The sequence below is a fragment of the Salvelinus fontinalis genome, chromosome 27 (assembly GCF_029448725.1).
Source record: "Salvelinus fontinalis isolate EN_2023a chromosome 27, ASM2944872v1, whole genome shotgun sequence".
NCBI classification, from domain to species: domain Eukaryota; kingdom Metazoa; phylum Chordata; class Actinopteri; order Salmoniformes; family Salmonidae; genus Salvelinus; species Salvelinus fontinalis.
In genome coordinates this window covers 25,486,252-25,509,607 of record NC_074691.1, presented here as the reverse complement: position 1 = coordinate 25,509,607, position 23,356 = coordinate 25,486,252, and the positions used below count along the sequence as shown (strand labels likewise).

The following is a 23,356-nucleotide window of genomic DNA, read 5'->3' as shown; positions in this document are numbered from 1 at the left end:
GTGATTTTGTTTGTGTGTGTGTGTGTGTGTGTGTGTGTGTGTGTGTGTGTGTGTGTGTGTGTGTGTGTGTGTGTGTGTGTGTGCACTTTTTTACTTGTCACATATGTCTCTGATCTTCTTCAGCTGGACACTCTGACACTCCTCGGCTATGGTTGTCAACTTCTCCAACAGCTAGAGATCCACAAGAAAAAGAACACTGGTTATCCTACAGTTTGTTTGCCTCGTAGCATATGATAGCTGACTCATGCTTTCTGTTTAACTCAGGCATGACTTATCAGTTGACATTGGAGAATATAATTGGTCTGTCAGTATGGTTCTATTCATCATGGATAAACCCTGACACCTCATCCACACAAACTGTACACAGATCAGTTACTACACTCAGTCTTTCCATCTCACAAAGCAGTAGAGGAGCACTGGGAAATCTTTACACTGATCTAAGGTCAGCACAACAGGGTGATTTTGGCCATAAAGCCCGCATTTTACTGAGTTGAGGGTTAATGCTGATTCAACGCAAATAATAGATCTACTGTATGTAGTTAGGTATGCTGGTCTCTAGTATAACTTTGGTTGAGGATATGGTTAGGTGTGTGTGTGTGTGTGTGTGTGTGTGTGTGTGTGTGTGTGTGTGTGTGTGTGTGTGTGTGTGTGTGTGTGTGTGTGTGTGTGTGTGTGTGTGTGTGTGTGTGTGTGTGTGTGTGTGTGTGTGTGTGTGTGTGTGTGTGTGTGTGCGTGGGTGTGCATGTGTGTGTGCATGCGTGCCTGTACCATTTTGTTGTGTTCTTTCTTCTGGTACTTCTCACTGTAATACTGCTCCTGTCTCAGTGTGAGTAGCTGTTGTTGCTGCTTCTCCTTCAGCTCAGACAGTCTCTGACTGGACTCCTGGTCCAACACACACAGCTCCTGCTCCAGGGTCGACAGGGACTGCTCCGACCTGCTAAACACACACGTAGGGGTTGATAATGTTCTTTAGTTGTGCCGGGATTGGGTAATGTTCCTATAGTTACACCGTGATTGGCTTAGTGTTCTGTCACTCATGGGGACACTACATCACTGCCAAATCTAAGGGTAGTCCATTGGATGCTGCCATAGAGTTACATTGGAACTGCCCATCCAAGAAGGTTCAAGGTCATTGGCCACAGATAACCTGGGTAGGGGTAGCCAGGTGGAAAGCATGGCCAGCCGTAGAAAAATGCTTATTGAAATTCTCAATTATCGTGGATTTATCGTGGTGACAGTGTTTCCTAGCCTCAGTGCAGTGGGCAGCTGGGAGGAGGTGCTCTTATTCTCCATGGACTTTACAGTGTCCCAGAACCTTTCGGAGTTTGTGCTACAGAATGAAAATTTCTGTTTGAAAAAGCTAGCCTTTGCTTTCCTAACTGCCTGTGTATATTGGTTCCTAACTTCCCTGAAAAGTAGCATATCGCGGCGGCTATTCGAAGCTAATGCAGTATGCCACAGGATGTTGTTGTGCTGTTCAAGGGCAGTCAGGTCTGGAGTGAACCAATGGCTATATGTATCTGTTCCTGGTTCTACATTTTGTGAATGGGGCATTCTTATTTAAGATGGTGAGGAAAGCACTTTTAAAGAATAACAAGGCATCCTCTACTGACAGAATGCCTTTTTGAAATCTGACAAAGCGGCTGGATTAACAAGAAGTTAAGCTTTTAAATGATGTAAATATGTGAATAAGGTGGAGTTAACTTCTTCAGGCTGCAGGGTGAATATTGAAAAAACTGGAAAATATGTGCACATTTTCAAACGGCCTCTTAAGAAATTTTTGATTTTACAATATGTATATATTTACTACTATTGGATATATAACAGTCTATAGTTTCTAAAAACGTTTGAATTATTTCTCTAAGTGGAACAGAACTATTTTTACAGCCATTTTCCCAGCCGAATTGAGATTTCCAAAATGCGATGTGTCTCTTTAAGACCTTGTCTATACAAGGTCATGACACTTAGGACCGTAGAAACACGTCATACGCCTTCATCTGGGTGTAATGCGGAAGTGAGAGTTGAAAGGAGTCAAATATCTCTTCCATGGACTGAATACCACATCTTCTTGTGAGACCTGCGCAGTTTAATTTTTTTTCCGGGCGCGAGGCAGAATCTGGACTCGGCTCCTGGAATCCGCTCGTTAAAGGTGAATATGACTTCTGCCTACGATATTATTTGATACATGTCACAAAATCATCATAAAGTATGTTTTTTCAATATACTTTAATTATATTATTGCAATTTATTCTGGACTTTAGATGTCATGCGACGGAAGAATTTTTTGAAGAAAGACAGATTAGCGCCGCACGGCCGTTGTGCTTGCTAACCAAAGAGGGAAATATTTCGTTCTGGAACCCAACTAAAGACTTTACTGGACAATGGACCCCGTTACAACATTCTGATGGAAGATCAACAAAGATAAGGACCCAATTTGGGATGCTTTTTCATATATCTGTCGAACTGTGCTATGCTAGCGCTTGACTAGAATCAATGCTGCCGTATGCTAGCTAATGTTGTAAGCTAATATAACGATATATTGTGTTTTCGCTGTAAAACACTTCAAAAATCGGAAATATTGGCTCTATTCACACGATATTTGTCTTTCATTAGCTATCCACCATATGTTTTTCTGAAATGTTTTATGAGGTGTAATTAGTAGTTGACGTTGGTGTCTGTATTTTCTCTGGCTACTCCCGTCTGATTTCAGACTGTAGCTATGCTGTAGCAATGATGGGAGCAGTAATGTAAAACTGATTTATAGCTAAAATATGCACATTTAATGAACAAAACATAGATTTATTGTGTAACATGTTATAGGACTGTCATCTGAGGTAGTTTTTTCTAGGTTCTTTAGGTTGGTTTTAGGTTATTTAGGTTGGCTTGTGCATGCTACTTGAATCATAATTCATACATCATAATCATAATCATACGTGTCTGTCCACTTTTGTATTTGGTGGTGAGCTAACATAAATATATGTGGTGTTTTCTCTGTAAAACATTTAAAAAATCGGACATGTTGGCTGGATTGACAAGATGTTTATCTTTCAAATGCTGTATTGGACTTGTTAATGTGTGAAAGTTAAATATTTTTAAAAAATAGCTTTTGAATTTCGCGCCCTGCACATGAGCTGGATGTTGTCATATTTGTACCGACGTCGGGAGAGCCCGCCTAACAGGTTAACCTAGGCAATGAGTGATGATGAGAGAGGTTTTGCCTCTTGAGACACCATTTAAACCAAGTGAGGTCACCGCATGTGTGGGAGGTGAAACAAATGGGCTAGCTAAGGCATATTGAGCAGGGCTGGAGTCTCTACAGTGAAATAAGACAATAATCACTAACCAAAACAGCAATGGACAAGACATATTGACATTAGGGAGAGACATGCGTAGCCGAGTAATCATAGGGACCAGTGGGAGGCTAGGCGAGCTGGAGACATGGCGATTCAGACAGCTAGCGGGCCGGGGATAGCAGAGTAGCAGAAGGGCCTTAGGGGGGACGTCGCGGTGGAAGAAGTCTGTTGTTTGTTGCCCCCTCGGACGGTTACGTCGGCAGACCAGTCGTATTGGATTGGCAGGGCTCCATGTAGGCAGTAAAAGGGTCCAGGTAAAATAGGTATTGTTGCTCAAGAAATTGGCTGATGGTCCTCTTCAGCTAACAGTCCGATATGCTCTAGACAGCTAGCGAGCCGCGGATGGGCCTTCAGGGAACGTCGCAACGGAGGAGCCTGTTGAAACACCTCGGCGGATTACGTAGGTAGACCAGTCGTGGCTGAATCGGCGGGCCTCCGTGTCGGCAGTAAAAGCGGTCCAGGCCAATTGGAAAAATATGTATTGTAGCCCAAGGAGTGGCTGATAGACCAGGGAGATATGTATACTGTAGCTAAGAAAGTAATACTAAGTGTATGTTGTGTGGTAAGCTGTTAGTAGCCCATGTGCATCACCCTAATAACTTGATCCCTTTCCCCCTCTTAATTTCGCCTACTGTTCTGACTTGCTGGTGCAAATGTATCCTATTGCCTGTTTTAGAGAAATGTCATCATCGAATATTGTAAGAGCTTTCATTGTCTGCTTATATGCCCCCTTTATTTATCCTATGGTTTTGACTTGGTGTACAGGGAGAATACTGTAAGAACGCCCCATGTTCTGAGTCCTAGCTCGTTCATTAATGTCTTAATCAAAATGTCAGATTGCCTCTTATCTGCTTGTCGTCCCCTTATGCCATAGTTTGTACATCTCAATAGTCATTAGAAACCACATTTGTTTAACCTGTATGCCCTAGTCGGCTGGCCCTCGCTACATGTTCGTCGTCAGACCCACTGGCTCCAGGTCATCTACAAGGCTATGCTAGGTAAAGTGCCGCCTTATCTCAGTTCACTGGTCACGATGGCTACACCCACCCGTAGCACGCGCTCCAGCAGGTGTATCTCACTGATCATCCCTAAAGCCAAAACCTCATTTGGACGCCTTTCCTTCCAGTTCTCTGCTGCCTGCGACTGGAACGAATTGCAAAAATCTCTGAAGTTGGAGACTTTTATCTCCCTCAACAACTTTAAAAATCTGCTATCCGAGCAGCTAACCGATCGCTGCAGCTGTACATAGTCCATCTGTAAACTACCCACCCAATTTACCTACCTCACCCCCATACTGCTTTTATTTATTTACTTTTCTGCTCTTTTGCACACCAGTATCTCTTCTTGCACATGATCATCTGATGATTTATCACTCCAGTGTTAATCTGCTAAATTGTAATTACTCGATGTATTGCCTACCTCATGCCTTTTGCACACATTGTATATAGATTCTCTTTTTTTTCTACCATGTTATTGACTTGTTTATTGTTTACTCCATGTGTAACTCTGTGTTGTTGTCTGTTCACACTGCTATGCTTTATCTTGGCCAGGTCGCAGTTGCAAATGAGAACTTGTTCTCAACTAGCCTACCTGGTTAAATAAAGGTGAAATAAAATAAAATAAAAACTAAAAAATATCAGCTATGTTTTTTTAAAGGCAATAAATTCAGCTGAATGAACTGTCTCGCTGCCAGACAAGGCGTAGCAGTGGTAAGGTGTTGGGACTTCTGTTGGGAGAGTTTGTGGGCACCGTTTGTCACCGTTATAGTGCAATGAATCTATTGTTTAGTGTTGTGTTGTGTAGTGGCTTTGCTGGCATGGATAATTTTTTTGCTTTGCCTACCAATATTTATATCCTAAAATCGCCACTGGTGAGAGTAATAGAGGGATACAGAAAGAAGGGCAGGGAGGAGGACTAAGAGGAGGAGAAGAAGAGTAGCGGAGGAGGACTAAGAGGAGGAGAAGAAGAGTATCGGAGGAGGACTAAGAGGAGGAGAAGAAGAAGAGTATTGGAGGAGGACTAAGAGGAGGAGGAGAAGAAGAGTAGTGGAGGAGGACTAAGAGGAGGAGAAGAAGAGTATCGGAGGAGGACTAAGAGGAGGAGAAGAAGAAGAGTAGTGGAGGAGGACTAAGAGGAGGAGGAGAAGAAGAGTAGCGGAGGAGGACTAAGAGGAGGAGAAGAAGAGTATCGGAGGAGAAGAAGAGTATCGGAGGAGGACTAAGAGGGGGAGAAGAAGAAGAGTAGTGGAGGAGGACTAAGAGAAGGAGGAGAAGAAGAGTAGTGGAGGAGGACTAAGAGGAGGAGGAGAAGAGTAGCGGAGGAGGACTAAGAGGAGGAAAAGAAGAGCAGGGCTACCTACCTTTTCTTACCATCACGTTTGTGGCTCTTCTGCAGCGCGGAGGTCCTGCGCTGGTGCTGGTTCTGCAGCTCTGCAGCCCTGGCCGTGTGCTCCTTGATCATCTCGCTGGTCTTACGGTGGTGTTTCCTTACCAACTCTTTCATCTCTTTATACTGCTTCCTCTGCTCCCTCACAAAGCCCTTCTGCTGCTTCAACTCCTCTACTGTCTGGGCCTCCATCTCTGGAGGAAGGAGGGATGGAAAGAAGAGAGAGAGGGAGTGAGAGAGAGAGAGAGAGAGAAAATATGTGTTTTGATCAATGACTTTCTTCCTGCCAGTTTTTGCTTCTTTACATACAGGGTGCACAATTCTGTGATGTTTCAGATTGGTGTAATGCCAGTACAGATAGACAAATGACCACACATGTTCACTTAGCTTGTTACTGAGTCTTACTCTAGTCTTACCTGTGAGAACACTCTGAATGACATCCTCAGTCTTCACTGCAGTTTTCACTGAACCTGATGAACAATATACACCTGTTAGTGCGGGTTTTGGCAGGTTGTATCTGGCAACCCAAGTGGATGGTAAATGTGTTGTGGAATGCCAAATGTAAGTTAACTGGTTGCCATATCGGAGTCACAGTCATGATAAACTACATGGCAAAAAATATGTGGACACAGCCATGCAAGCTCCATAGACAAACATTGGCAGTAGAATAGCCTTACAGAAGAGCTGAAACAACAAGTCAGTTCATCAAATTTCTGCCCTGCCCCAGCTGGTCAACTGTAAGTGCAGTTATTATGAAGTGGAAACGTCTAGGAGCAACAATGGCTTAGCCGCGAAGTGGTAGGCCACACAAGCTTACAGAACGGAACCGCCGAGTGCTGAAGCCCGTATTGCTTGAAAATCATCTGTCCTCGGTTGCAACACTCACTACCGAGTTCCAAACTGCCACTGGAAGCAACCTCAGCACAAGAACTGTTCATCGGGAACTTCATGAAATGGGTTTCCATGGCCAAGCAGCCGCACACAAGCCTAAGATTACCATGTGCAATGTCAAGCATCAGCTGGAGTGGTGGCCGATACAGAAATTATTTGTCGAGATTGGTGTGTATGACTGGCCTGCCCTGATCTCAACCCCATCAAACAACTTTGGAATTAAGAGCCAGGTCTAATCGCTCAACATCAGTGCCCAACCTCACTAATGCTCCTGGCTGAATGGAAGCAAGTCCCCGCAGCAATGTTCCAACATCAAGTGGAAAGCCTTCCCAGAAGAGTGGAGGCTGTTTTCGCAGCAAAGGGGGGACCAACTCCATATTAATGCACATGATTTTGGAATGAGATGTTCGACGAGCAGATGTCCACATACTTTTGGTCATGTAGTATTTGTTTGTTTGATTTTTCCTCATGAAGCGCTTTGAGATTTCTATTATGAAATGCGCTATAGAAGTTTAATAAATTATTATTATTATTATTACTGTAAGTTCAAGTGGAGATTTGACCTCTACCTGTGGGCTGTGGCTGGTGGCTGACCAGGCTGGGGGGTTTGGAGGAGATGATGGGGGCGTGGCTGACCCCGTTCTCTGCTGGCAAGGTCACCCGGGGGTCAGGCTCCATTGGATCATCACCAGCCGCCTCCACCTATCAATCAAATACATTGACAGCGCAACTGATAAGGTGCCTTTATGAGGCATTTTTTACTGGGCCTCAAAGCACTTTATCAGGTCCACACAGTACTGGTCACATTGACTTATCACATCATCTGACTAGAGTGTAAGCGTCTGCCCAATGTGCTGTACAGTTGAAGTCGGAAGTTTACATACACCTGAGCCAAATACATTTAAACTCAGTGTTTCACAATTCCTGACATTTAATCATAGTAAAAAATCCCTGTTTTAGGTCAGTTAGGATCACCACTTAATTTTAAGAATGTGAAATGTCAGAATAATAGCAGAGAGAATGATTTATTTCAGATTTTATTTCTTTCATCACATTCCCAGTAGGTCAGAAGTTTACATACACTCAGTTAGTATTTGGTAGCATTGCCTTTAAATTGTTGAACTTGGGTCAAACGTTTCGGGTAGCCTTCCACAAGCTTCCCACAATAAGTTGGGTGAATTTTGGCCCATTCCTCCTGACAGACCTGGTGTAACTGAGTCAGGTTTATAGGCCTCCTTGCTCGCACACGCTTTTTCAGTTCTGCCCACAAATGTTCTATAGGATTGGAGGTCAGGGCTTTGTGATGGCCACTCCAATACCTTGACTTTGTTGTCCTTAAGCCATTTTGCCACAACTTTGGAAGTATGCTTGGGGTCATTGTCCATTTGGAAGACCCATTTGCGACCAAGCTTTAACTTCCTGACTGATGTCTTGAGATGTTGCTTATACATCGTTTTCCTGCCATCTATTTTGTGAAGTGCACCAGTCCCTCCTGCAGCAAAGCACCACCACAACATGATGCTGCCACCCCCGTTGTCACGACTTCCGCCGAAGTCGGCTCCTCTCCTTGTTTGGGCGGCATTCGGCGGTCGACGTCACCGGTCTTCTAGCCATCGGCGCTCCATTTTTTCATTGTTCCATTTGTTTTGTCTTGTTCCCCGCACACCTGGTTTACATTCCCTAATCACACTGCATATATATATTCCTCTCTTCCCCCCATGTCTTTGTGAGGAATTGTTTTGTTTTGTTTTTATTGTATCGCGCCAGTCTGTTTTTTTTCACCCTGGGCCTATTGCCTGTACCCTATTGGGGAAATTTTGGTGAAACTTATGGTTGTATTCTTGACGGTATTTTGCGCTTGTCATTTTTGCCGGTTGGCTTGAGGTGTAGCTGTTTACATTTACATTTAAGTCATTTAGCAGACGCTCTTATCCAGAGCGACTTACAAATTGGTGCATTCACCTTATGACATCCAGTGGAACAGCCACTTTACAATAGTGCATCTAAATCTTTTAAGGGGGGGGGGGGGCAGAAGGATTGCTTTATCCTATCCTAGGTATTCCTTGAAGAGGTGGGGTTTCAGGTGTCTCCGGAAGGTGGTTTGTGCCCGTCTGTTATTGCTCTTGGCAAATAAAGTCGCCTGATCACCTATCTCTGCTCTCCTGCACTTGACTCGAATGACCAGCAGCAAAAACCCTGCTTCACGGTTGGGATGGTGTTTTTCGGCTTGCAAGCCTCCCCCTTTTTCCTCCAAACATAACGATGGTCATTATGGCCAAACAGTTCTATTTTTGTTTCGTCAGACCAGAGGAAATTTCTGCAAAAAGTACGATATTTGTCCCCATGTGCAGTTGCAAACCATAGTCTGGCTTTTTTCTGGCGGTTTTGGAGCAGTGGCTTCTTCCTTGCTGAGCGGCCTTTCAGGTTATGCCGATATAGGACTCGTTTTACTGTGGATTTAGATACTTTTGTACCTGTTTCCTCCAGCATCTTCACAAGGTCCTTTGCTGTTGTTCTGGGATTGATTTGCACTTTTCGCACCAAAGTACGTTCATCTCTAGGAGACAGAATGCGTCTCCTTCCTGAGCGGTATGCTGGCTGCTTGGTCCCATGGTGTTTGTACTTGCGTACTATTGTTTGTACAGATGAACGTGGTACCTTCAGGCGTTTGGAAATTGCTCCCAAAGATGAACCAGACTTGTGGAGGTCTACAATTTCTTTCTGAGGTCTTGGCTGATTTCTTTTGATTTTCCCATGATGTCAAGCAAAGAGGCACAGAGTTTGAATGTAGGCCTTGAAATACATCCACAGGTACACCTCCAATTGACTCAAATTATGTCAATTAGCCTATCAAAAGCTTCTAAAGCCATGGCATTATTTTATGGAATTTTCCAAGCTTTTTAAAGGCACAGTCAACTTAGTGTATGTAAACTTCTGACCCACTGGAATTGTGATACAGTGAATTATAAGTGACATAATCTGTCTGTAAACAATTGTTGGAAAAATTTCTTGCGTCATGCACAAAGTAGATGTCCTAACTGACTTGCCAAAACTATAGTTTGTTAACAAGACATTTGTGGAGTGGTTGAAAAACGAGTTTTAATGACTCCAACCTGAGTGTATGTAAACTTCTGACTTCAACTGTATGTCACATTACAACCCAATACATACATGATTGTGCTCATTGTTTTTGTGGCCTATGCAATGAGATGAGAGTAGAACCATACGATTCCATGACTCTATCACAAACAAGCTACTGTACGTCAAATATACGACACCACAATCAACACACCACACACACAGAGCGTACCTGCAGCCTGTTGGAAACCTTGTAGACATAGCTGTGGTACCCCACTCTCAGCATGGCTCAGATCATAGTCACACTGACAACACTCTCTAACGTTTCACTAACATTTAGCCAATGTTCTCCTTACGTTGTCTCAAAGGTCTCCTAAAGCGCTCTACTACTTTCTCCAAACGTTTCCTCTAGGTTCTCCCAACGTTCTATCTAGGTTCTCTTCAACCCTGACTTGTTGTAGTACTTGGCATGTATTTCTTTCAAATACTATTCCACTAAACCACCTGTTACTGAGTCCTCCCTCCCTGAGCTGGTTCTGTTTTCATTGGCCCTCCTCTTCTATCTAATCAATTCAGTTAAAGGGGCTTTATTGGCATGGGAAACACATGTTAACATCGCCAAAGCAACTGAAGTAGATTATAAACAAAAGAAAAATAAACAATGAAAAAATGAACATTAAACATTACACTCACAGAAGTTCCAAAAGAATAAAGACATTTCAAATGTCATATTATGTATATATACAGTGTTGTAACAATGTACAAATGGTTAAAGTACACAAGGGAAAATAAATAAACATAAATATGGGTTGTATTTACAATGGTGTTTGTTCTTCACTGGTTGCCCTTTTCTTGTGGCAACAGGTCACAAATCTTGCTGCTGTGATGCACACTGTTGTATTTCACCCAGTAGATATGGGAGTTTATCAAAATCGGGTTTGTTTTTGAATTCTTTGTGAATCTGTGTAATCTGAGGGACATATGTGTCTCTAATATGGTCATACACTTGGCAGGAGGTTAGGAAGTGCAGCTCAGTTTCCACCTCATTTTGTTGGTAGTGTGCACATAGCCTGTCTTCTCTTGAGAGCCAGGGCTGCCTTTCTCAATAGCAAGGCTATGCTCACTGAGTCTGTACATAGTCAAAGCTTTCCTTAAGCTTGGGTCAGTCACAGTGGTCAGGTATTCTGCCACTGTGTATTCTCTGTTTAGGGCCAAATAGCATTCTAGTTTGCTCAGTTTCTTTGTTAATTCTTTCCAATGTGTCAAGTAATTATCTTTTAGTTTTTTCATGATTTGGTTTAATCTCCCTCTCCCTCTGTCTCTGACCCTCCAGTGGAAAGCCCACTAACTCACTAGGCGACCGTTGCCATGGTGTCGGCATGTACAAGCTCTCCATTGACTGTCCCTGTGGGTAATAAGCTCAACCCATCCACCGTCCCTCACCTCATAACCCTCACCCCGCATTTCCTAACCCCTGGTCAATAGCTCTAACCCAATCATCTCTTCACAAAGCAACAGGCCTCAGTTCCTAACCCCTGGTCAATAGCTCTAACCCAATCATCTCTTCACAAAGCGACAGGCCTCAGTTCCTAACCCCTGGTCAATAGCTCTAACCCAATCAGCTCTTCACAAAGCGACAGGCCTCAGTTCCTAACCCCTGGTCAATAGCTCTAACCCAATCATCTCTTCACAAAGCAACAGGCCTCAGTTCCTAACCCCTGGTCAATAGCTCTAACCCAATCATCTCTTCACAAAGCGACAGGCCTCAGTTCCTAACCCCTGGTCAATAGCTCTAACCCAATCATCTCTTCACAAAGCAACAGGCCTCAGTTCCTAACCCCTGGTCAATAGCTCTAACCCAAAGAGAGGACTACTGCCTGGGGAGATGCTCATTGATCTGTTACAGGTCGATTAGTGTGGGGATGACACACACACACACACACACACACACACACACACACACACACACACACACACACACACACACACACACACACACACACACACACACACACACACACACACACACACACACACACACACACACACACACAGACTAATACAAAAACACACACACCTCTTTGCTGTCCTCCTCCTCTGCCCCCTCCTCCAAAGTGAGAGCTGCCAGTTGATTGGCTCTCTGCTCCATCAGGTTGACGTAACGGATGGGATTGGACAATGCCTCGATGACATCTGAGAAAGAGATCAGAGTGAGGGAGGGGACAGAATGTATCATAGATGATGTTATGTAAGCCAGTGGAAAAATTAACATGGTTAGAACTCTATGGTTAGTTACTGTATTTTCCAGTATTCTGTAAGGTATGTCAACCGCTGTACCTGCAAATGTATCAGGGACATAGTCCTTGACCTCTACGTAGACAAACAAAGCAGGGAGGGTCAGAGCCTGGTTCTTCTCATTCCTCAGACCAATGTAGTGATAACCTGGAACACACACACATGGGTTGGTGATCAGAAGTTCAAGGACTGCTTACACAGTATCATTCAAGCAGAACAATGGACCAGAATGGTACTCAGTCAGGCTAACAGGCTGTAAGCCTCACCTGGGCGGATGGCATTTACAGGAATGATGCGATGGCCAATGAACTTCCCTCCATCTTCAAACACAGATATCCTCATTGAGGCCAGTGTGGGCAGTACCACCTGCGGAACGACAGACACACAGAAACACAGACACACAGACACATGTAAGAAAGGAGACACTTTGACAACGACAGCCTCCTCCTCCTAGATAATGTTGACAGATTACCCTGGGAGGTCTGGATTGTTTTCATTATTAAGAACTACAAATCCCATAACACTTTGCTCTATGATGTTTTAAACAGTAATTTACACACATAATTCAATCGAACATTATGTACATCTATAGGTGTGCATTCTTGAAGATCAAGGTCTCCTCCTCCCAGATAATGTTGACAGCATTACCTTCAGTGATCTTAAAGAACTACAAATCCCATAACAGTCTGCGCTTCATTGTGGTTTACCTTCTTGAGGACAAAGGCCTCCTCCTCCCAGACAGGGTTGACAGCGTTGCCCTGAGACGTCTTGGTCTTAAAACCTTTCCTTCTGGTGTCCACCGGCAGACCAAACATGTCTATCTCCACATACGTCCCCACCTTCTTATCGGTCAGGAACTGGCCTGAGATGATCTGGAGGGAGATAGATGAAGATATTAAGTCTGAGAGTTGTAATGGCCGTGCACACATACACAAGCGTACACACACGCACGCAGGCACACACGCACACATACGAATACACATGTACGCAAGCACACACACACACACACACACACACACACACACACACACACACACACACACACACACACACACACACACACACACACACACACACACACACACACACACACACACACACACACACAGATACACACCTTAACAGACAATGTGTTGGCTACGATGCCGTCCACAGTGCTCTCAGCGAAGGGATCAAAGTGTTTGTCTGGTCGTCTCATGAACTCTGGTTTCAGCCTGTAACCACACTTTCCATTGTACTCATACATACCCAGGTTCAACATCATGGACAGGTCTGAAGGAGAGAGAGAGAGAAGGAGGGGGGGGGGGGGAGAGAGCGAGAAGGGGGTAGAGAGAGGAAGAGGGGGAGAGAGATAGATAAAGAAAGGGGGAGAGAGAGGTTAAAAGAAAGAGAGAGAGAGGGCAGAGAGAGAGAGAGGGAGGGGAGAGAGAGAAAGAGAAGGGGTAGAGAGAGGGAGAGGGGGAGAGAGATAGATAGATAAAGAAAGGGGGAGAGAGAGGTTAAGGGAAAGAGAGAGAGGGCAGAGAGAGAGAGAGGGATAAATATACATAGGGAGGGAGAGAGAGAGGTAAAGGGAGTGAGGGAGGGCAGAGAGAGAGATCGAGGGGGAGGGAGATATATTCAGGAGGGAGAGAGAGAGAGAGAGAGAGAGAGAGAGAGGGAGAAAGAGAGGGAAGGAGAGAGAGAGAAGGAGGGAGAAAGAGATCGAGAGAGAGGGGAGGGAGAGGGATATAGATACAGAGGGAGAGTGAGAAAATGGAGGAAAGGGAGAGGGAGAGTGAAAGACATAGAAAGATGGGGGAGATAGGGGGATGGAGAAGGAGAGGGCGAGAGAGAAGAGAAAGAGTGAGGGGAGAGAGAGATGGAGGGAGAGAGACACAAATCAAATCAAATGTTGTTAGTCACATGCGCCGAATACAACAGGTGTAGACCTTACAGTGAAATGCTTACTTAAGAGCCCCTAACCAACAATGCAGTTAAAAAATATATAATAATATATATATGAACAAGAAATAAAAGTAACAAGTAATTAAAGAGCAGCAGTAAAATAACAATAGCGAGACTATATAGAGGGGGGTACCGGTACAGAGTCAACGGGGGCACCAGTTAATCGAGGTAATTGAGATAATACGTAGGTAGAGTTATTAAAGTGACTACGCATAGATGATAACAACAGAGAGTAGCAGCAGTTTAAAAGAGGAGGGGGCAATGCAAATAGTCTGGGTAGCCATTTGACTAGATGTTCAGTAGTCTTATGGCTTGGGGGTAGAAGCTGTTTAGAAGCCTCTTGGACCTAGACTTGGCACTTCGGTACCGCTGGCCGTGCGGTAGCGGTACCACATAGGGAGGGAGGAAGAGAGGGAGAGGAAAGAGAGAGGGAAAGGAGAGAGAGATGGAGGGAGATAGGTACAGAGGGAGGAAGAGAGGGAGAGGAAAGAGAGAGGGAGGGGGAGAGAGAGAGAAGGTGGGAGAGAGCGGGATGGATTGATGGAGGGAGGGAGCGGGAAAGAGAGAGAGAGAAGGTGGGAGAGAGCGGGATGGATTGATGGAGGGAGGGAGCGGGAAAGAGAGAGAGAAGGTGGGAGAGAGCGGGATGGATTGATGGAGGGAGGGAGCGGGAAAGAGAGAGAGAAGGTGGGAGAGAGCGGGATGGATTGATGGAGGGAGGGAGCGGGAAAGAGAGAGAGAAGGTGGGAGAGAGCGGGATGGATTGATGGAGGGAGGGAGCGGGAAAGAGAGAGAGAAGGTGGGAGAGAGCGGGATGGATTGATGGAGGGAGGGAGCGGGAAAGAGAGAGAGAAGGTGGGAGAGAGCGGGATGGATTGATGGAGGGAGGGAGCGGGAAAGAGAGAGAGAAGGTGGGAGAGAGCGGGATGGATTGATGGAGGGAGGGAGCGGGAAAGAGAGAGAGAGGGAGATGAGAAGAAGGGAGAAAGGTGTTAGAAAGATACAGAGGTACACACATAGCCCTTCCCATACTCAGGTTCAACTATGTAAACAGCTCTGAGAGATATATATCACCTTAATAAAATAGTGTTTGTGTGTGTGTTGATGTAGTTCTTACCTATGGTCTGGAAGTTCAGGGCCACCAGTTGACAGCCCGCATTCCAGAAGAGCTGAGGGTTGTAGTTGGAGGAGTCTACTCTGGTGCCTTTAGGGTAGATACGACTCAGCTGCAGCTTGTTATACCTGGACACGCTCCGTTAAGGAGAGGACACCGTGGGCCTTATCAACCATGCATTCATTTCTCCCAACATGTTGGCGTACGTGGAGATTCTAGGATTTGGGTGCGCAAGAACACGCGTGTTTTCATTGATGATTCAAAGCCATTCTATATTTCTAAGCTCGTGAACGAGTGTTACAATCCAGCCTGGAAAATGCACTCCATCACCTTTTATGATAACAAAAACACTGTCATTTGTAGTATGATTTGGAAATGTTGGAACTGGGCCATGTCCGTTTCTAAAAGAAGGTGTGGGCAGAATGTTTTCATCTTTGTCAGCTACTTTTCCAACTTAAAATGCATGTTGCCTATAGCTGGTAAACACTGCCAGCACATTCTGAAAGATTGTCTTTTCAACAATTTAAAAGTAAATGCTGCCTACAGCCCGCAATTCTCTGCAAAAGATGAATTGTTGTTCAATATTTTGTTTATCAATGCATGATTGTCTTTCTATCTCCTTAAACATGTTACTATGTCCAGCTCCTATTGCACAGTAATACTGTAGCCTACCCATACTGACATAGGCTACACGTCTATTTACTGTTGAGCATGTTTGGCTATTGAATGAGCAATGGATAAATAATAGCCTAATATTTGTTGTGTAGCTGGAATAACACAGTCAGTTGATCAACCACTAGAAGTTGAGCGTACGCATGGTCTGAGATTTGTGCGGATACACACACTTTATCGTAAAGTTTAAAATTTGAAAAATACTAACCTTTTGATAAATGAGGCTCCATGACTTAACCAGGTGATTTACAAGTTCAGCTTGCTTCTGGTGTACTTTTTGACTCGAGACAGTTTCAATAAATGAAAGAATTTGAACAGAATTTGAATATTTCACACAGAGTGGGAAGGATACTCAACAAACTCCACGGGTGACTTGGTGAGCTGCTCCAAGGCTTTGGTCTCCACAAACGATGACATCTGATAGCTCCGATTGATCTCTGGAACAACAGCAATTGATTGATTGATAAATTCATTCAAAAAATTGCATAACTTTTGGGATTTATTCTTTTTTTGCTTTCAAATGCACCTGAATGTTAAAGAGTACATCTGTGAGAACAGAACAACTCATTTGAGTTGGTGTGTATTCAAAGTGCCAAAAAATGTGGTTCACAATTGCAATAAATATTTAAGTGTGGTCTAAACAGGTGTTGAGTTGTGGTCACGAGTGATGGTCCTACTTTTGGAGGCCTCGAAGGAGTTAAATTTGACTGGCTGGACATAACTGACTAGGTTGGACATCTCCTCTGTGGCAAACGCCTCGCTGCCCGCTGTACCCTGGAGGAGGAACACACAACAGTCAGAAAGAGAATCCTCCTCTCCTCCCTCCTCCTCTCCTCTCCTTGTTTGACTATTGAAACATAGCCAGAGAAGAAGTGTGTTTTTGAATCTCCACTAGGGGGCAGCCTAAAAACACAATACATGTAACAAGAGACCTGATGGCGCAGGAGAAAGAATGAAGATGTACCTCATCCATGGACCCCTTTTTACAGTCATCGTCATCATCATCCTCATCGTCACTCTCTGCCTCAACTTCACCTGAAAGACAAACGCAGATTTAAGTTAGCTTCTCAGACTACATGCTGGTGATTACTGAAGGCTGTATGGTCAGAGAGCAAGCCCCAGGGGTTAGACTTCTGAAGCGGGTGGATGGAGCTGTAAGCAATATGGAAATAGATCCACCAAGCTTTTCAGTGGGGTTACTGTAGGGTCACTTAGGGAAAAGGGTGGAGGGAGCTAGGGATAGGGGGTATAGGAAAAGGAATTAAGGGAAGGAGCTAGAGAAAGGGAATAGGGGAAGGAAGAAACTAAGGAAGTGACTAGGTTTTAGAACTAGGGCTACTAAGGGTTGTTTTAGGACCAGGTAAAAGAGGAGGAGGAGTGTCTGATGGGGTATTTCTATGTATTATGGATTCCCATTGGTTCCTGCCAAGGCAGTAGCTACTCTTCCTAGGGTCCAGCAAAATTAAGGCAGTTATATCCAATTAAAAACATTACATTACCTTTCACAACAGATTTCACAACACATTAAGTGTATGCCCTTTTGGCCCCTGCTCCACGACCACATATCTACAACACTAAATCCATGTGCACGTGTGTATAGTACGTATGTTATGTGTGTGTGCATGCGTGTGTCTATGCCTGTGTGTGTGTGACTCTTCACAGTCCCCGCTGTTCCATAAGGTGTATTTTTATCTGTTTTTTAATCAAATTTTACTGGTTGCATCAGTTTCTTGATGTGGAATAGAATTCCATGTACAGACCAAGGTTATGGCTCGGAAAAGGCTATAAAGACACACCTGACACCCAAACCATATTTTGCTTCAGAATTGATAAAAAATGAGGTGAGAGTCAGGTTCAGTTTTAAGTTTTGGCTTGTCGGTTTAAGAGTAGCTGTGTCCTTATAGTCTTTCCCATATGGCTCACCGATGGACTTCCTTCCCTGTGATCTGAGGCTGAGCCCAGCGACCTCTATCGGCTGGGAGGACTCTGTCATCTCCTGGTTGGTCGACCCTGGTGGACAGCAAACAATCAATAACCATTATGTGATACTGTATATGCAGTGGAGGCAGGTGTCACTTTTAAATCGGAGGATGGACTCATTGTAATGGAATGGATGGAACAGTATCAAACACAGAGGAATCCATTTCCATTCCTGCCATTACAATGAGCCTTTTCCGAGATATTTCCCTTCACCAGTCTCTAGGAAATGCTTCAGAGATCAAGATGGAGTGCTGTAGCGCAGGATGAAATGTGTCTGTGACTCTACCAGCAGGGGGCAGTGTGTACCTTTATTTAACTAGGCAAGTCAATTAAGAAATTCTTATTTACAATGACGGCCTAGGAACAGTAGGTTAACTGCCTTGTTCAGGACACTAAATTGTGTTTGTTAGAGTCTCCCCTTTCCATAGAATGGTCAAACAATTTTGTTGGTCAAACCGTTCGGAAGATACAGACATTTATATGAGAAAACTGATTTTCGGGATGTCTCATGTTTTGACAAACATCGCTCTCGCTCTGCCGCCTTTCACCGAAAATGCAGAGGTGTGACATCAGTGGTTATGGAAGATTGAGAAGCATCCAGTGCAAAAAAAAGGTGAAATCTCTAGTTTCAAACTGACAGATTCCAATGGGGATTTTATCATTTATTCACATACCGGTGCGTCAATCGGCTCAAATTCAATGAGCTCCAATTCGTTTTGATGTCTTCTTTTTCAACTTCAAAATCTTCATTTAGCTCTTCTTCATTTGTTTCTTGCTGTTACAGAAAATGAAAATTGAATCTGAAAGACTCGGCAGATGAATTACAGAGGATTTGAACTGAAACCTGGTCAACTGCTTGGAAGACAGCTATGCTCAGTACACCACCAAAACTCACGTGATCCACTGTGGCCTGGCACCATCGACAAGTCAATCGATATCCTCACCGTCATTGCTGGCGACAGCAAAAAAATGTCTTCGATTAAATGGCTTGTTGGTCTAGGGGTATGATTTTCGCTTTGGGTGCGAGAGGTCCCGGGTTCAAATCCCGGACGAGCCCTGTAACAGTCTGAGACAGCCGGATTTTTGGCTACTGGTTGGAGGGGCAACTGCCATCCCTGGAGTGCAGGACGAGGTGGCTGAGTGATTAAGACAATGCACTGCTAATCATTTGTTCTTTGCACAAGTGGCTTCAACATTGCACAACTTTTATTCATTTCTTCCTTGATTAAAAGTCTGTAATTTTAACCGGTACTGGTTACCTTCAGACGAGTCCTGTGACACTTGTGGGGGTCGTAGAGCAAAACTGAGAACGGCATTGTGTTTGTTAGAGTCTCCCCTTTCCATACAATGGTCAAACAATTTTGATGGTCAAACCGTTCGGAAGCTACAGACATTTATATGAGAAAACTGATTTTCGGGATGTCTCATGTTTTGACAAACATCGCTCTCGCTCTGCGCCTTTCACCGAAAATGCAGAGGTGTGACATCAGCGGTTATGGAAGATTGAGAAGCATCCAGTGCAAAAAAAAAGGTGAAATCTCTAGTTTCAAACTGACAGATTCCAATGGGGATTTGATCATTTATTCACATACCGGTGCGTCAATCGGCTCAAATTCAATGAGCTCCAATTCGTTTTGATGTCTTCTTTTTCAACTTCAAAATCTTCATTTAGCTCTTCTTCATTTGTTTCTTGCGGTTACAGAAAATGAAAATTGAATCTGAAAGACACTAAACTTAGGACACTAAAGAGGCCTTTCTACTGACTCCGAAAAACACCAAAAGAAAGATGCCCAATGGTCCCTGCTCATCTGAGTGAATGTGCCTTAGGCATGCTGCAAGGAGGCATGAGGACTGCAGATGTGGCCAGGGCAATACATTGCAATGTCTGTACTGTGAGACGCCTAAGACAGTGCTACAGGAAGACAGGATGGACAGCTGATCGTCCTCGCAGTGGTAGAGGATGCACAGGATCGGTACATCTGAACATCACACCTGCGGGACAGGTACAGGATGGCAACAACAACTGCCCGAGTTACACCAGGAACGCACAATCCCTCCATCAGTGCTCAGACTGTCTGCAATAGGCTGAGAGAGGCTGGACTGAGGGCTTGTAGGCCTGTTGTAAGGCAGGTCCTCACCAGACATCACCAGCAACAACGTCGCCTATGGGCACAAACCCACCGGCGCTGGACCAGACAGGACTGGCAAAAAGTGCTCTTCACTGACGAGTCGCGATTTTGTCACACTAGGGGTGATGGTCGGATCCGCGTTTATTGTCGAAGGAATGAGCGTTACACCGAGGCCTGTACTCTGGAGCGGGATCAATTTGAAGGTGGATGGTCCGTCATGGTCTGGGGCGGTGTGTCACAGCATCATTGGACTGAGCTTGTTGTCATTGCAGGCAATCTCAATGCTGTGCGTTACAGGGAAGACATCCTCCTCCCTCATGTAGTACCCTTCCTGCAGGCTCATCCTGACATGACCCTCCAGCAAGACAATGCCATCAGCCATACTGCTCGTTCTGTGCGTGATTTCCTGCAAGACAGGAATATCAGTGTTCTGCCATGGCCAGCGAAGAGCCCGGATCTCAATCCCATTGAGCAAGTCTGGGACCTGTTGGATCGGAGAGTGAGGGCTAGGGCCATTCCCCCCAGAAATGTCTGGGAACTTGCAGGTGCCTTGGTGGAAGAGTGGGGTAACATCTCACAGCAAGAACTGGCAAATCTGGTATAGTCCATGAGGAGGAGATGCACTGCAGTACTTAATGCAGCTGGTGGCCACACCAGATACTGACTGTTACTTTTGGTTTTGAACCCCCCCCCCCCCTTTGTTCAGGGACACATTATTCAATTTCTGATAGTCACATGTCTGTGGAACTTGTTCAGTTTATGTCTCAGTTGTTGTGTCTTGTTATGTTCATACTAATATTTACACATGTTAAGTTTGAGTTTACTGTGTGTGTGTGTGTGCGTGTGTGTGTGTGTGTGTGTGTGTGTGTGTGTGTGTGTGTGTGTGTGTGTGTGTGTGTGTGTGTGTGTGTGTGTGTGTGTGTGTGTGTGTGTGTGTGTGTGTGTGTGTGTGTGTGTGTACTGTAACCATACCTGCGCTGGGAGAAGAGGGCTCATGCACACTAGATGAGTCGCTGTAGGTACTGGAGGCCTGTTCTGACAGTTTCTTCTTGGTACTCGATGTCTTGATGTGTTTCTTCTTGTTCTTCACCAGAATCTTTCCCATCAGATCCATTGGACTGGGCAGGGGCACCCCTGTCTCCAACTAGAGACGGAGAGAGAAGAGACAGAGAGAGAGGGATAGAAGGAGAGAGAGAGAGAGAGAGGGAGGGAAGGAGGGAGGGAGAGAGGAGAGGAGAGAGAGTGAGGGAGGGATAGAGGGAGAGAGAGAGAGGGAGGGAGAGAGGAGAGAGAGGGAGGGAAGAGAAGGATAGTAGAGAGAGAGAGAGAGAGAGAGAGAGAGAGAGAGAGTTAGACTCTTTACTTGAGAGTAACAACCAAGAAAGGTTCCTACTAATGATGATGTTGGTGGGCGTGTGTGTATCAAAACAAACTTGGTGTTGTGATGATGACAGGGTGTTGGTCAGTCATAGTGTAAAAGGCTTCTTAGTGACCTGAATGAAATAAGGCCCTTACAGGCTGTGATGGCAAGCAAGTGTTTAGTTTACAGCTTCAACACTTTCTACGCCCCAGAATGGGGTTTCCTTTGGGGAGAGTGGGAGTGTATGCTTACAACACTCTCTCACGCTGGAGAGCAGACTTGAGTAGGCACAGCACTGGTTTATTCATGTGATGCCCTTCTGTTCTGTTGGATCACACTGCTGATGTCCATTGATAACGGAGTGTTACATGCTGACCAAACCGGACGTGTGAGTCGTCCACCAATATCTTCATCCACACCAGAAGTGATCAGGACACGCAGGTTAAAATATCAAAACAAACTCTGAGCCAATTATATTAATCTGGGGACAGGTCAAAAAGCATTAAACATGTATGGCAATTTACCTAGCTAGCTTGCTGTTGCTAGCTAATTTGTCCTGGGATATAAACATTGGGTTGTTATTTTACCTGAAATGCACAAGGTCCTCTACTCCTACAATTATTCCACAGATAAAACGGTAAATCAAGTTCATTTCTAGTAATCTCTCCTCCTTCCTTCAGGCTTCTTTTTCTTCTTCGGACTTTATATGATGGTTGGCAACCAACTTTACAGCATTATTTCAACTGACTGGAGTGAGGACCTCAGTTCATCTTCCAATCACCAACGTGGGTATATGCTCCTAAAAACCAATGGGGAGATGGGAGAGGCTGAACTTGCAGCCCGATGAGGGTCACAAACAGAACCAATTTCTATTTTACCGCCTGGCCACGCAGCCGCTCGCTGTGTTTACCTACGTGTATGAGCGCTTGCATGCGATTGTGTGATGTAGCTCAGTGTCTTCTAACAGGCTAACCATGCTGCTCGCATAGCAAAATAAATGTAGCCATACAAGTTTTTCAATCATTGTACCCACACTGCTCGTTTTTAATAACCTGCCCAGGGACTGCGGTTGAAAATTAGCCGGCCGGCACTTTTACTGAAGCGTTGATTAATGTGCACTGTCCCTGTAAAAATAAAATAAACTCTAACTCAAACCTGTCTTCAGTTCTCTTTCATCCTCAAGTCAGAGAACATCTCGATCCATACACATACACGTTACTTCTCACCAAAACGCAGCTCAGCATTTCCGCTTAATGGACTGTAAAGGACATCACACTTCTTGCTTAGTCAGTACTGCTTCCTCCTGATTCAGCTCACACCGAGGCTCAAACCCAGGACCTCTGCCTTCATAGCACGTGTCCACCCTCCCGAAGCAGCTTACCAGCTGGCGCCACCGAAGTGAACAATTCTCCAGTGCAGGTGGTGCCACCTCAGGCTGAGGAGGAAGTGTAACACATCCCTATGAGCTACAGGAGCAACAGAGGGTCATTGATCTGTGAGCAACTTTCCGGAAGCAATCATTCCATTACAACCATCTTTAGTCCCCCATGGCCATGTCCTAAACTCCCATATCAATCACACTCAGTGGCGATTTTGGCAACAACAAAACATTGTTGATGCATGCCAGCAAACCCACTACACAACACAACACTAAACAATAAATGAATTGCACTATAATGGTGACAAACGTTGCCCAAACACTGTTAGGGCCAACAGCAGTCCCAACACCTTACCACCCCTACACCTGGCTATCAGCGGAGCCTTGTCTGGCAGCGAAACAGTTCATTCAGCCTCATTTACAGCCTTTAAAAAAAACATTGCTGTGTGCTTGTGAGTGCATTTGTGTGTGTTTATGTGTGTGTGATTGTTGTTATGTCAGAATGGACTCTGACAAGAAGTTCCTCCGCAAAGGGACAATGCAAGCTTTTGACTGGTAGCCATGGCAACTGGCTGGAAGTAGATAAGAAAAGAAGCACAGTCTACAGATCACCCCGTAACACAACACGCACGCACACACATAGACACACACGCACACACATAGACACAAAGCACAAGTGACTGCCCTCTGTAACTTATCCCCTTATAGCTGACTGGTAGGGAGAGAGGACCATGTGGTTGGGATTTCAGACAGATGGAAAGGGTTGGTTTGGAT

General features: G+C 44.8%; 1 protein-coding gene and 1 non-coding gene across 8 annotated transcripts in view; one reads left to right on the top strand and one right to left on the bottom strand.

Moving 5' to 3' along the window:
• The window catches only part of LOC129825349 (1-phosphatidylinositol 4,5-bisphosphate phosphodiesterase beta-1-like), a 285,736-nt gene that overhangs the window by 22,763 nt on the left and 239,617 nt on the right, over positions 1 to 23,356 (bottom strand). For 4 of the 7 annotated variants that reach the window (XM_055885375.1, XM_055885378.1, XM_055885379.1 and 1 more), the window contains exons 14-29: positions 20,817 to 20,988; positions 17,659 to 17,745; positions 16,700 to 16,770; positions 16,413 to 16,509; positions 16,088 to 16,172; positions 15,067 to 15,191; positions 13,120 to 13,274; positions 12,710 to 12,874; positions 12,269 to 12,368; positions 12,045 to 12,149; positions 11,785 to 11,900; positions 7,199 to 7,331; positions 6,155 to 6,208; positions 5,713 to 5,932; positions 769 to 937; positions 95 to 171 (exon numbers count right to left, since the gene is read on the bottom strand). In XM_055885375.1, coding sequence (XP_055741350.1) covers positions 95 to 171; positions 769 to 937; positions 5,713 to 5,932; positions 6,155 to 6,208; positions 7,199 to 7,331; positions 11,785 to 11,900; positions 12,045 to 12,149; positions 12,269 to 12,368; positions 12,710 to 12,874; positions 13,120 to 13,274; positions 15,067 to 15,191; positions 16,088 to 16,172; positions 16,413 to 16,509; positions 16,700 to 16,770; positions 17,659 to 17,745; positions 20,817 to 20,988 — 1,931 coding nt within the window. Of the gene's footprint in view, positions 1 to 94; positions 172 to 768; positions 938 to 5,712; positions 5,933 to 6,154; positions 6,209 to 7,198; positions 7,332 to 11,784; positions 11,901 to 12,044; positions 12,150 to 12,268; positions 12,369 to 12,709; positions 12,875 to 13,119; positions 13,275 to 15,066; positions 15,192 to 16,087; positions 16,173 to 16,412; positions 16,510 to 16,699; positions 16,771 to 17,658; positions 17,746 to 20,816; positions 20,989 to 23,356 lie in introns of those variants that run through there. The other 3 variants (XM_055885376.1, XM_055885380.1, XM_055885381.1) reach the window with 3 other exon arrangements.
• Positions 18,701 to 18,772, top strand: trnap-ugg (transfer RNA proline (anticodon UGG)). The gene has a single exon. It is a non-coding gene; the product is annotated as a tRNA-Pro (tRNA).